The sequence below is a fragment of the Camelina sativa genome, chromosome 8 (genome assembly GCF_000633955.1).
Source record: "Camelina sativa cultivar DH55 chromosome 8, Cs, whole genome shotgun sequence".
Lineage (NCBI taxonomy): Eukaryota > Viridiplantae > Streptophyta > Magnoliopsida > Brassicales > Brassicaceae > Camelina > Camelina sativa.
In genome coordinates this window covers 4,124,918-4,135,309 of record NC_025692.1, presented here as the reverse complement: position 1 = coordinate 4,135,309, position 10,392 = coordinate 4,124,918, and the positions used below count along the sequence as shown (strand labels likewise).

At 36.1% G+C, this 10,392-nt stretch overlaps 2 protein-coding genes across 2 annotated transcripts; both read left to right on the top strand.

The window, feature by feature from the left end:
- Window positions 4,340-7,269, top strand: LOC104706076 (zinc finger protein VAR3, chloroplastic). The gene is made up of 5 exons (XM_010422205.2): window positions 4,340-4,797; window positions 4,888-5,011; window positions 5,106-5,380; window positions 5,611-5,709; window positions 5,808-7,269. The coding sequence occupies exons 1-5, from the start codon at window positions 4,340-4,342 to the stop codon at window positions 7,141-7,143; spliced, it is 2,292 nt and encodes a 763-aa protein (XP_010420507.1). The 3' UTR covers window positions 7,144-7,269.
- On the top strand, window positions 7,705-9,690 carry LOC104706075 (probable lysophospholipase BODYGUARD 4). Its single transcript, XM_010422204.2, has 5 exons — window positions 7,705-8,193; window positions 8,295-8,626; window positions 8,727-8,914; window positions 9,000-9,322; window positions 9,434-9,690. Exons 1-5 carry the CDS (start codon window positions 7,788-7,790, stop codon window positions 9,466-9,468), a joined length of 1,284 nt encoding a protein of 427 aa, XP_010420506.1. The 5' UTR covers window positions 7,705-7,787; the 3' UTR covers window positions 9,469-9,690.

Sequence of the window (10,392 nt, the reverse complement as noted above, 5' to 3'; positions counted from 1 at the left end):
AAAAAAAAAAAAAAAACTAGTTCATCAAGTACTTCAGAGATCTTTTGAACTTCGACGTCGTTTTCGATATAATCAGTGGCATTAAAGCAATGTTTTTTTTTTCTTCTTATAACTGAAATGCATGAACTCAAACCAAAGTTGTACGACATTTATTGGAAATACAGGCGTAGCAAACGGAAAATATATGCGCATCCTATATTTTTACAGATTTGGTGTAAATTTCTCCCAGGAAAGAAATATATCATCTTTAATTTGTAAACTTTTTTTTATTGTAACTATTGAATTGATTAAAATAATTATGGATTAGGTACGAAAAGTTAGAGAAAATAGTTTTCCTAATGTTAATGTAAGACAACTGAAAGTAAAAAAGAAATTGAGAATGGGTGACAAAGAAATTAAAGGTTCAATTAATTTCTTAAGAACTAAAATAGTTAAAAGAAAAACTACTGAAGACCATTATTATTCAATGATGTGGACCATTTATGCTCCCATTAAACACTATAAGTGGTAAACTTTAGATTCTTGCATATCTACTTTATAGTATTAGAATTGAGTGGTCATTCGTTTGAATGTATCTTTCATGCGTAACAACTTACTCCATAATCTTTCTTTAACTCCATAAATCTTGAACTGAAGACGAGAGATGTACTAGATTAGATCGAGTATGCCAATCACATATTTTTTCATGGATTAAAAATAGAGACGTAAAAGAGAGAAATCATGTAACTGATGAAACTCGAACTAAAATTAAATTCAACAAAAAAATAAATAAATAAATGAAGAAGAAAACAAAAATTAAACACGAATAAACGTTAGAAACTAGAGAAAACGACAGAAAAGTACCCAGACATATAAATTTATTGTGTCTTGTTTTTATTCGAGTTTCGGTTATGGGAACGGTTTCGTTAATTTTGAAAACTTTGTGTTTGACGACAAAACAAAAAAAAAAAGTCTTGTACGTACCGACGTGGAATGACGACATCATTGGCTGTTACACACGAGCGGATCGTGTTCTTACCTAACACGTGTACCGTCCTCACGATTTTCTGTTTCCGGTTCAAATAGAAAAGTTCCCCGAACCGTTATGGACCAATCCCACCTTTTTCTTTTTGTTTGTTTGTTTTATTAAGACTTTTGAATTATAATGCAAGTGCCTATTACAAATTTACAGTACAGAAATAAAAGAGAGAAAGCCAGCTTGTTTAGCTAGAAGAGAAAGTGGAAGAGGGAGTTTTTGGACTGTAAATTTATCTAGGGGTAAATGATATAGTATCAAAGAGATACACATACACAACAAAAAAAACATGGAAGATGTTGTGCAATGTGCATATATAATCATATATAATCATTTTGATTTGTTAGACCGAGTCCGGTGGGAATGCTTATTGGGTTACTCATGTTTTTTGTGGGCCAAATTTTAATTATAAATCTCAAAAGTTAACCCCACTAGGAAGAGAATTGTTTGTGAAATTGTTTGTTGTAGAAACGTTTCTCCTATTGTTTATAGGCCATACATAATTTTTATTAGTTTAGTTTTATTAAAAAATTAAAATATAACTATATAATTATTATTTTTTTTTTTTTGAGAATCTCCTGCAATTTCTGTGTTGGACATGCCCTTAGTTTTTAGGGATTATAATTATATCTGAGATTACTATTTACACAAACAAATATATATATATATATGAGATTACTAAGAATTTGACGTCTTCAATTTAAATTTCTATTAGATTTTTTTTGCAATTGTTTTTAAGCTATAAGAGATGGTGGTATAGTTAAAATGGTAAAAATGTTTTTTTTAAACACGATATTAAGTTAAAAAATATCGGTTTATATTAATGTAATTGACATATATGTAAATGGTTGAAACCATATATATATATATCAATATATGTGTAAAATGTATTAAGGTAGAGTTAGAAGTTTTAGAACTTTAATTTGGAAGTAATTGAAAAAATTAATTTTGAATTATTTTTCACTTACACTTATAAATATTAGAAGTTAAGAAAATAAGTTGAACACACTTATAACATTTTCTTAGACCGTGTATATAATTGTGGGTATACAGTAGTAGTTGGCTATGTCGCGAGAGTTGAACGGCCAAAACTCTTAGTATAGTACTTGCTTTTTTTAACCGTTATATTAAAGTATTACTTCACGAAAAATTTGGTACGCAAAACACAGAAACATTGTAATATCATAGTGGTACAAGGGTACAACGTCATTAGTTCCCTATAACTTCAAAAGTTAAAAAGATATATTAAAATAACTGTCATAGGGAAAAAAAAAAAAAAAAAAAAAGAAGCTAAAATATACTGCAAAACGCATGATATAGACTTGAATATGGTACAACTGACACGGTGATCTAATAAAACTCGTTAGAAAAGATCCAGCTGCATTGAGTTTATTTGAATGAATAATAGGATTGCTTTTTCTACACAATTCGGAGTTTCGTTCTTTCTTTGTAGTTCGTGGATCCATCAGATTATGTTCGTCATTTGATAAAGTCGTCGGTGAGTTTTACGAAAATCGCATTTCTTTTAAAAAATTAAGTTTCTGTGATGTTGACAACAAAAAAGGTTTATAACCTCAACCGAAATGGTTAGTGGTTGTTATCGGTCCAAGTTATTGATCGACCAGCAGAAGATATGGTCGAAGAATATGATCATTAATTGGTTAACCATAATTTCTAACACTCGCACTTGTACCATTTTTTGTTAATGGAATTGTGTTTAACTTATCCTTATAAAAATTTGAGACAATCTTTCAACAGAACTATAGAAATCGAAAAAAGTGGAGAGAAAAAGGTAAAATCGAAACTCCAAATGGTAAAATATTGAACGTGCATGTAATCATGATTCATGAGATAAGTCACACTAATTACATTCACTTAGAGAAAGTTTCTTTTAAAACTTCTTGATTAATTTAAAAGAAGACACTTTAACTAATTTGAGGAATTTAGGGCTTTATCTCATGATGTAATGACATAAAGTCTCTTTATTTAAATTGAATTTAAATACAAATCATGCCAAAGTTGTTAGCCGGTCCATTGAACTAAAACATATCACATCAGCGTATAAATAGTAATTAATTAATGATAAAATACAGTGTTAGGGGAATTAATGAGGTTATACCTTACGGGACTAGATTGAGGTCATTATCAAGGCAGTTAATTGTCCACGTAGTCACCAATACTGTACTCCACATAGATCCAAACAAAAAATTTCGTTATTGCAATATAAATAGCTTAATGTATGCAAAAGTATTAATCAAAATAAACATTAGTCAAAAGTTGACGGCAGTGATCGGCAACTAATCCACACCCAACTTTAACTCACAGTGACTCCCACGTTCAAGATATTAAGATAAAACACACACTATTATTCTTTCCCTTTCACTCTAACCACTAATGTATTAATCTTCATTTTCTTTGTTTAAATTTCTATTTTTAGGTTTCATTATATACTATATTCTAAGTTTATATACTACAAGTTTCGGTGCGCACAAAAAAACAATATACTACAAGTTCTGAAACCAAGAAGTGATACATACACGATTGTAGATCCTCGAAATTGCTTTTCTCTGCAGTATAAGTGGAAACTTAATCATTTTTAAGTTTTTACGGCTTTAAGTGAAAAAAGAAAGTGTGCATGCGTGTGTCAACAATGTACATTTCAACTTTTTCAAGTCACGAAAATTGATGTTGAAGCAACGTGAAATTTAATAAAAATGCCGAATCAGGCCCTTTTTTTATACTGTAAAAATTGAAGATTTCAAGATACAAGACTCATGCTAATCTTCAAAACATGGCTCTGCTACTGTCTAGTGTCTACTGAAGGAAGGGATACTGTAAGATTGAATTACTATCAGTTGGTTAATTCCACTATTAGTACGATTCCTTTTAAAGGAATGAATTACATATTTTTGATTAATGAATAATTTTTTAAAAATAAAATAGATAAACATGCGGCCTCTGACACTGACACAGCTTTCTTCGTTTGAAATCTGTTGTTGTCTTAGTGAGCTCCCGAAGTTGATTACACGATCTTAAGAAAATCTTCACAACATCCTTCGATGGAAAGAGAGATTAACAAGTACCAAACACATTCATAATGATAAAGCCCAATTAGTACAAAACAGGACATGGGCTTGCTTTATAAACTATATATGGCCTATGTTAGCCATTGTAATCTATTTTGTTTTACAATTTACAGAAATGATCCTCGCCGATAAAAATATTACACTAACCATCCGAATAATAAAAGAAAAATAAAAATAAAAACCCGTCACACTTCTATCCTCTCCGCCGAGCGGCCACCGTCGAAGAAGGAGAGTGACGATGAACAACTCCACCAGACTCCTCTCTCTCTTCTCACCTCATCCTCCTCCTCCTTCTTCTATCTTCCTACTCCGTGGCCTCTACATCAGCCGCTTAACCAACGTCCGCCGTTTCCACCGCCGGGCGTATTCTCCTTCCTCCGTCGGCTCAACCAATAATGGTCACCGTTCTCTCCGTCAACTCGTCTCTTTACCGCCGCTTATTCCCACGTTTCCCATCGGACGGTTCTACACTCACCAAGCCCGTGTCTCCGCCGCAGATTTTGTTCCTTCATATCATCACCACCAGCTACCTGAATGGACAGAGCTACTCCAATCTCTCTCCCAAGCTGGTTACTTCTCAGATTCCGGTTCAGTTTCCGGTTCGGAAAACGAGTTCTTTCCCGGTTTTCCTAATGAACTTCTCCGTCCAGCTGTCGCTTGCTTAGCTCTAGCTCGTGATCGACCTGAATTACTTGAGTAAGTTTAGCTGCAGTTTCGTGGCTTCTCTATTCTCTTCTTGATTGAATTGTTCAATCTGATGATGTTACTAACTTACTATTTTACTAGAATGCTCTCGAGGAGAGACGTTGAAGTGGTGGTGAACAATGGAAAGCCATTTTTGTTTAGGAGTGGTCCAGATTCACTTAGAAGGTTGAGCCTTTATCTAAGAAGTGGCATTGGCATTGGTAAGGTAAGTTCTTTTAGTGGTGGTGGATTGTGAATTCTCGTCTTCAATAGTGATTTGTGCCCCCAGTGGTTTGATATTTTTGTGTGTTTCTTATTAGATACTGGATTCGGATAAGGCGAGTACAGTTGATTTGATGAGGCTTCTTTTGAGTTATGTTGTGGCTGTTGCTTCTTCTGAAAGGAGCAAACACCATAACCAAGATATTATGGAGTCATCTGTTCGAAGCCTCTTGAGCCAGTTAGCTAAGATGACTGTTCGTACTCCTGAGTTGAATGTTCATCGCGCGATTCAAAATCAGATGTCAGATAGTAATGGACAAGGGTCTTATCAGAAGAACATTGAGATGAAACGTGGTGACTGGATTTGCTCGAGGTATGAATTTGTTGAACTCTCAGTAGCCTTTTAACGCAAATCTCTTATGGCCTGCTGGTTGCTATACTTCTGTAGAAAGATATTAAAATTTCAGGATCTGAGCTTTGAATTTGTATATGGCTAGTTTTGTGGTTGAAAGCTGGTATCTTTAGAGCTAAGAAATCAGTAAGTTGTAATTGTCTTGCTGTTGTTTCGGAACCTATATATGATGTGGGAATTTGTTGAAACAGGTGCAGTGGCATGAACTTTGCGAGAAATGTCAAATGCTTCCAGTGTGATGAAGCAAGACCAAAGAGACAGCTAACTGGTAGTGAATGGGATTGTCCCCAGTAAGCAACTTCGTTTTCTCTCTACTGCTTTATGGTTAATGCAATGAGGAATGGTGAGTTTAACAATTCCATTCTTTCTTGGTTGTTTCACCCATCAGGTGTGATTTCTACAACTATGGTAGGAATGTAGCTTGCTTAAGATGTGACTGCAAGCGACCCAGGGACTTCTCACTCAATTCATCCAATTCTGGTTACTCAAATGATCCTGAACTTGAGAGAAGACTGGCTGAAAATGAAGAGAAAGCACAGAGGTGGTTTAATAAAGTAGCACAGGGTGGTTCTGAAGCAAACAATATTGATACAGATGAAGATTTTCCAGAGATTATGCCATTAAGGAAAGGAGTGAACAGATATGTTGTTAGCACTAGAAAAACACCTCTTGAGAGAAGGTTGTCTAATGCTGAGAACAGTGTAGCTACAGATGGAAACAACAATAAGGTTTTGGGAAGTAAAACACATAGGAGCTTGAATGAGATTCTCGGTTCTTCATCCTCTTTGGCTTCTCAATCTGATGACAAGAATGTATCGTCCAGGAGGTTTGAATCTTCTCAGGCAATAAACAGCAATTTTGTCCCGTTTGTGCCACTACCTTCAGACATGTTTGCCAAGAAACCTGAGGAAGAAACACAGATAGGTCTGACGGAAAACAACCAAATGGATGGTGTCTCAAGTGACAGTCAAAATGTCTTCCAAGAGGACAGGTCAAATGCGAATCTCTCTGGCAAAGAAACAAATAACCCTGAAGAGGATGATAAAGAATCAGAGGAGAAAACTGCGAGGTGGTTCAAGAGGGTCACCGAACTGCATAACGTTTCAGACCTGGAAAACACGATACCGGAAGAGATTTCATCTGACAAAATGCCAATGCGGAAAGGAGAGAATCGGTTTGTGGTGAGCAGGAAGAAAGACCGTTCACTTACTTCTCCAGCAAACAAGAGACCACAAGATTCAGACTTTGTCCCCTTTGTCCCTTTCCCACCTGACTATTTCGCCAAAGAGAAACAACCCGAGCAAAAAACAGATACTATTCCACCTCCAGCTCCAGCTCCAGCTCCGGCAACAGAAAACATTTCTCAGGTAGTAGAAGAGGAACCGAAACAACCATCAAGCAACAATCCGGAAACAATGGCTTGGAGGAGCAGTAATAGAAAGAGCTTGGAAGGTTCCTTAGTGAAGGAACCTGACTTGTTGGACATGTCAGAGGAAGCAAAAGCAGAGAGATGGTTCAAGCGAGTGGCCGAGATTAAGAACATATCCGAGCTAAGTCAGATCCCGGACGAAGATTTCCCGTCGATAATGCCGATGAGGAAAGGAGTGAATAGATTTGTTGTCAGCAAGAGGAAAACCCCCTTGGAACGGCGTCTAGCTTCTCAACGACAACAGAGAAATCCTCAGATCAACAACTATGATCCTACCGGTGAAGGAGATAAATGACCTTGTAGCATAACATTTTTGCGGAGTAACATACAATTACGTTTTTTGTATTTCTTTAGTTCAACTTCTTAATATTATATTCTCTTAAACATTTATACACAAAATGGGTAAAAACTCCATTGTCCATCTAGAGTGAACAATAGCATCCTTTGAAAAGTTGATGTGCTTCTTCTCCCATCCGATGCACACAAGTAAAACAACACTATCACCACCTCAAATGGTCCATACGAACTAACACAACAAGCTTTGATAGATGATAGCAATATAGCATTAAGACAGTTAAACAGAAAGCTCTTAAAAGTTAAAACACAAAGAGAACCTCAATGTTAAAAAGGCATTGATACAACAAAACGACGTCGTTGTAGATTATGGTAAATTAAGAAAAAGAAAGAAAAAAAAACATAAAAACCCGCGGGTAAACAGGCCTTTGCTCATTTGGGCCGGCCAAGCTTGTGGCCTTTAAACATATCCGTAAGAATTGCCGACAAGAAAAGAAAAAACATTAAAGTAATTTCAGAGTGCATGCATTGAATATTTGTTGTTTACTTTGGTAATAAATTTCAAAAACTTCTCTCTTACGACGTGGCTTAACCACTCATCTCTCAAATTTCTCTGGCGCTCTAGATTCCCTCCTCCGCTTCTCTATGTCTTTACCGAGAAGATTCGGGACAGCCATTCACGCCGCCCTATCTTACATCGTATTCTTCTTCTTCGACCTCATCGATGCGGTTCTCTGCGTCGCTTACGAGTTCGCCGACGAGATTTTGGAGGGAAAATCCCAAGGCTGTTACTGCAAAACGTCTCCTCTACATACCACGGGTGAAAATGAGTGTTCGGAGACTTTATTCCAGAGGAATAGCATTTTCCGGGGAACGTGGTTTGTGGGATTCGCGAGAAATTTCAAATCCAAGCTCTCTCGGAGAATGCGAAAATCTAAGATTCATGAGTCGGTGAATAGATGGTCAGATTGTGGATGTCAATCTTGTAACTCGTGGACTAAAAACGAAGATAAGAATCTTCACGTTGTGGTCAAAGATTCAACTTCTCGAGGTCAAAGATTTAACATATATTTTAGTATTTTCTCTTCATCGTTTGATTAGTTTAATGTTTGCTTACAATTTGCATTTGATGTTACATGTTGAATTAAACAGAGGACTCTGTTCAGGAATCGTTAGAGAATGTAATATTCATACATGGTTTTATGGGTTCATCACATTTTTGGACAGAAACTGTGTTTGAACACATTAAGCAAGATCGTTATAGGCTCTTCGCGGTTGATCTTTTGGGTTTTGGTGCGAGTCCTAAGCCAAGTGATAGTCTTTATACATTGAGAGAACATGTGGATACGATAGAGAGATCTGTTATCAAGCCTTACCAATTAGATTCGTTTCATGTGGTTGCACATTCCATGGGTTGCTTAATTGCTCTTGCTTTTGCTGCTAAACACTCCAACATTGTCAAATCCGTCACTCTTGTCGCACCGGTGAGACATTACTTTTCTTTCTTATCTTATGTTTTCAGCCTAATCTGACAGAGATTCGATTTGTGAACTTATGTTTGTGTGTGTGTGTTTTACAATACAGCCTTATTTTCCTTCATCCCCCGAAGGATCAGTCTTGAACCGGATCGCTCGAAAGAGGTTATGGCCGCCACTAGCATTTGGAACAGCGGTGATGTCTTGGTATGAACATATCGGTAGATGCGTTTGTTTCATAGTTTGCAAGCATCACATGATATGGGAATGGCTAATAAAGCTATGTCTTGGTAAAAGGTAAAACGTTTGATCCGGTTTGAGTGATTTGCTTGGTTTGAAGCTATCTTTTTTTCTTTCAATAAAGGTTTGATGTTTTGTTTAGGGAGATTCCTTGGAAGATAAAGGACATAACAAGGCATACACATCACTCGGCATGGCATAGTATGCACAATGTGATATGCGGTGGCTCCAAATTCGCTGACGAACATCTCAAAACCTTGATTGATAATCATGGCGTTAAGATTCACTTGATACAAGGCGACTGTGATATGATCGTTCCTTCACATTGCTCCAGCAACATGAAGAGGAATTTTCCAGCTGTGGAAGTTGATATCGTCGCTGGTGCTGATCACGACAGTATGATAAGTGGAACACGAGAAGAGTTTGCTGAGAAATTGGCTAGCATATGGTGTTCACGTAGAACAGGTTCAGTTACTTATAACATTGAATTCAATTCAGTTTGCTATAGAACAAAACAAGAAGCAGGATTGTACTGAAACTAAACTGCGGTTTCTTGTTCTTTTCTTTGACATGAAGTGATGGATACCAAACTGGGAACACAAGCGAGGTGATAAGGCCACTGATCAAGCAAAGAATCAACCTGAATCATCTTGAACGCATCTCCTTTCACAACGTAGATGCAAGCTTTTCCCAATTTCATCACAAAGTACACATATTGTCTTGTAACCCCGGGAAATTAGGTACCGGAACCGCCATTAACGAACTCCATGACAGTATGACACATCCTCGTCCTGATCCTTTTCACAGTTAATAATGTTTCCTAGTCCCCCGAATCTTGATAATCTTTGTTGTACAAGATTGTTGCAACACTGCAAGCCTTATCTCCTTAAACCTAAAGAACTACTTGAGTATATGCCAAACTAAACAACACATTAGTCTCTCAAATAATGCCAATGAATTTGAAATAGTCTCTGTAATCTACAAGAAGAAAATTACTTTTTTATACAATGGTTTTGACTGTTAGAATTAATTTTTTTGTCACCATAATTCAAAATACTCTATATCCTATTTTGAAATGGAAGTCTTTTTAAAGAAAAGTTTACAAACTAGATATCACTTTCCCTACCCACTTTCGTATACAGATTGCACCAGTCAGTCAGAGCCGACATGTATGAGTCTAGTAGCCATCGAATTCACCAACCACCACCATACTCAATCCTTGAATGTAGTGTTTTTTTTAATCCACAAAAAAATTTGGATAGTCATATGATTTGATAAAATTGTGGTAGATGAGTGATTGAAAATTCTTTTTTAAATATTAGAAATTGTATTTTTTGGTCAAATATTAATTAATGGAATAATTAAAAAAAAAAAAGTTTGAAAGTGGTAACTAGAACGTGATGGGGGTAGGTCTACCAGATTCCATCCCATTCGTTTTAATGACGGAAATAACAAGGCAAAGATCCAACCCCAACTCCAAACCAATCCAAAAGCTCTGATTTTTACAACAATCCTTTTTTTTTTTTTTTTTTTTT

Bases quoted from the DNA above. Each gene is read 5' to 3' on its own strand.
- LOC104706076 (XM_010422205.2), top strand. From the start codon at position 4,340: ATGAACAACTCCACCAGACTCCTCTCTCTCTTCTCACCTCATCCTCCT. The intron at 4,798-4,887 runs GTAAGTTTAGCT...CTATTTTACTAG, and splicing joins GATCGACCTGAATTACTTGA to AATGCTCTCGAGGAGAGACG. The intron at 5,710-5,807 runs GTAAGCAACTTC...TTCACCCATCAG, and splicing joins AGTGAATGGGATTGTCCCCA to GTGTGATTTCTACAACTATG.
- LOC104706075 (XM_010422204.2), top strand. From the start codon at position 7,788: ATGTCTTTACCGAGAAGATTCGGGACAGCCATTCACGCCGCCCTATCT. The intron at 8,627-8,726 runs GTGAGACATTAC...TTTACAATACAG, and splicing joins CCGTCACTCTTGTCGCACCG to CCTTATTTTCCTTCATCCCC. The intron at 9,323-9,433 runs GTTCAGTTACTT...TTTGACATGAAG, and splicing joins ATGGTGTTCACGTAGAACAG to TGATGGATACCAAACTGGGA.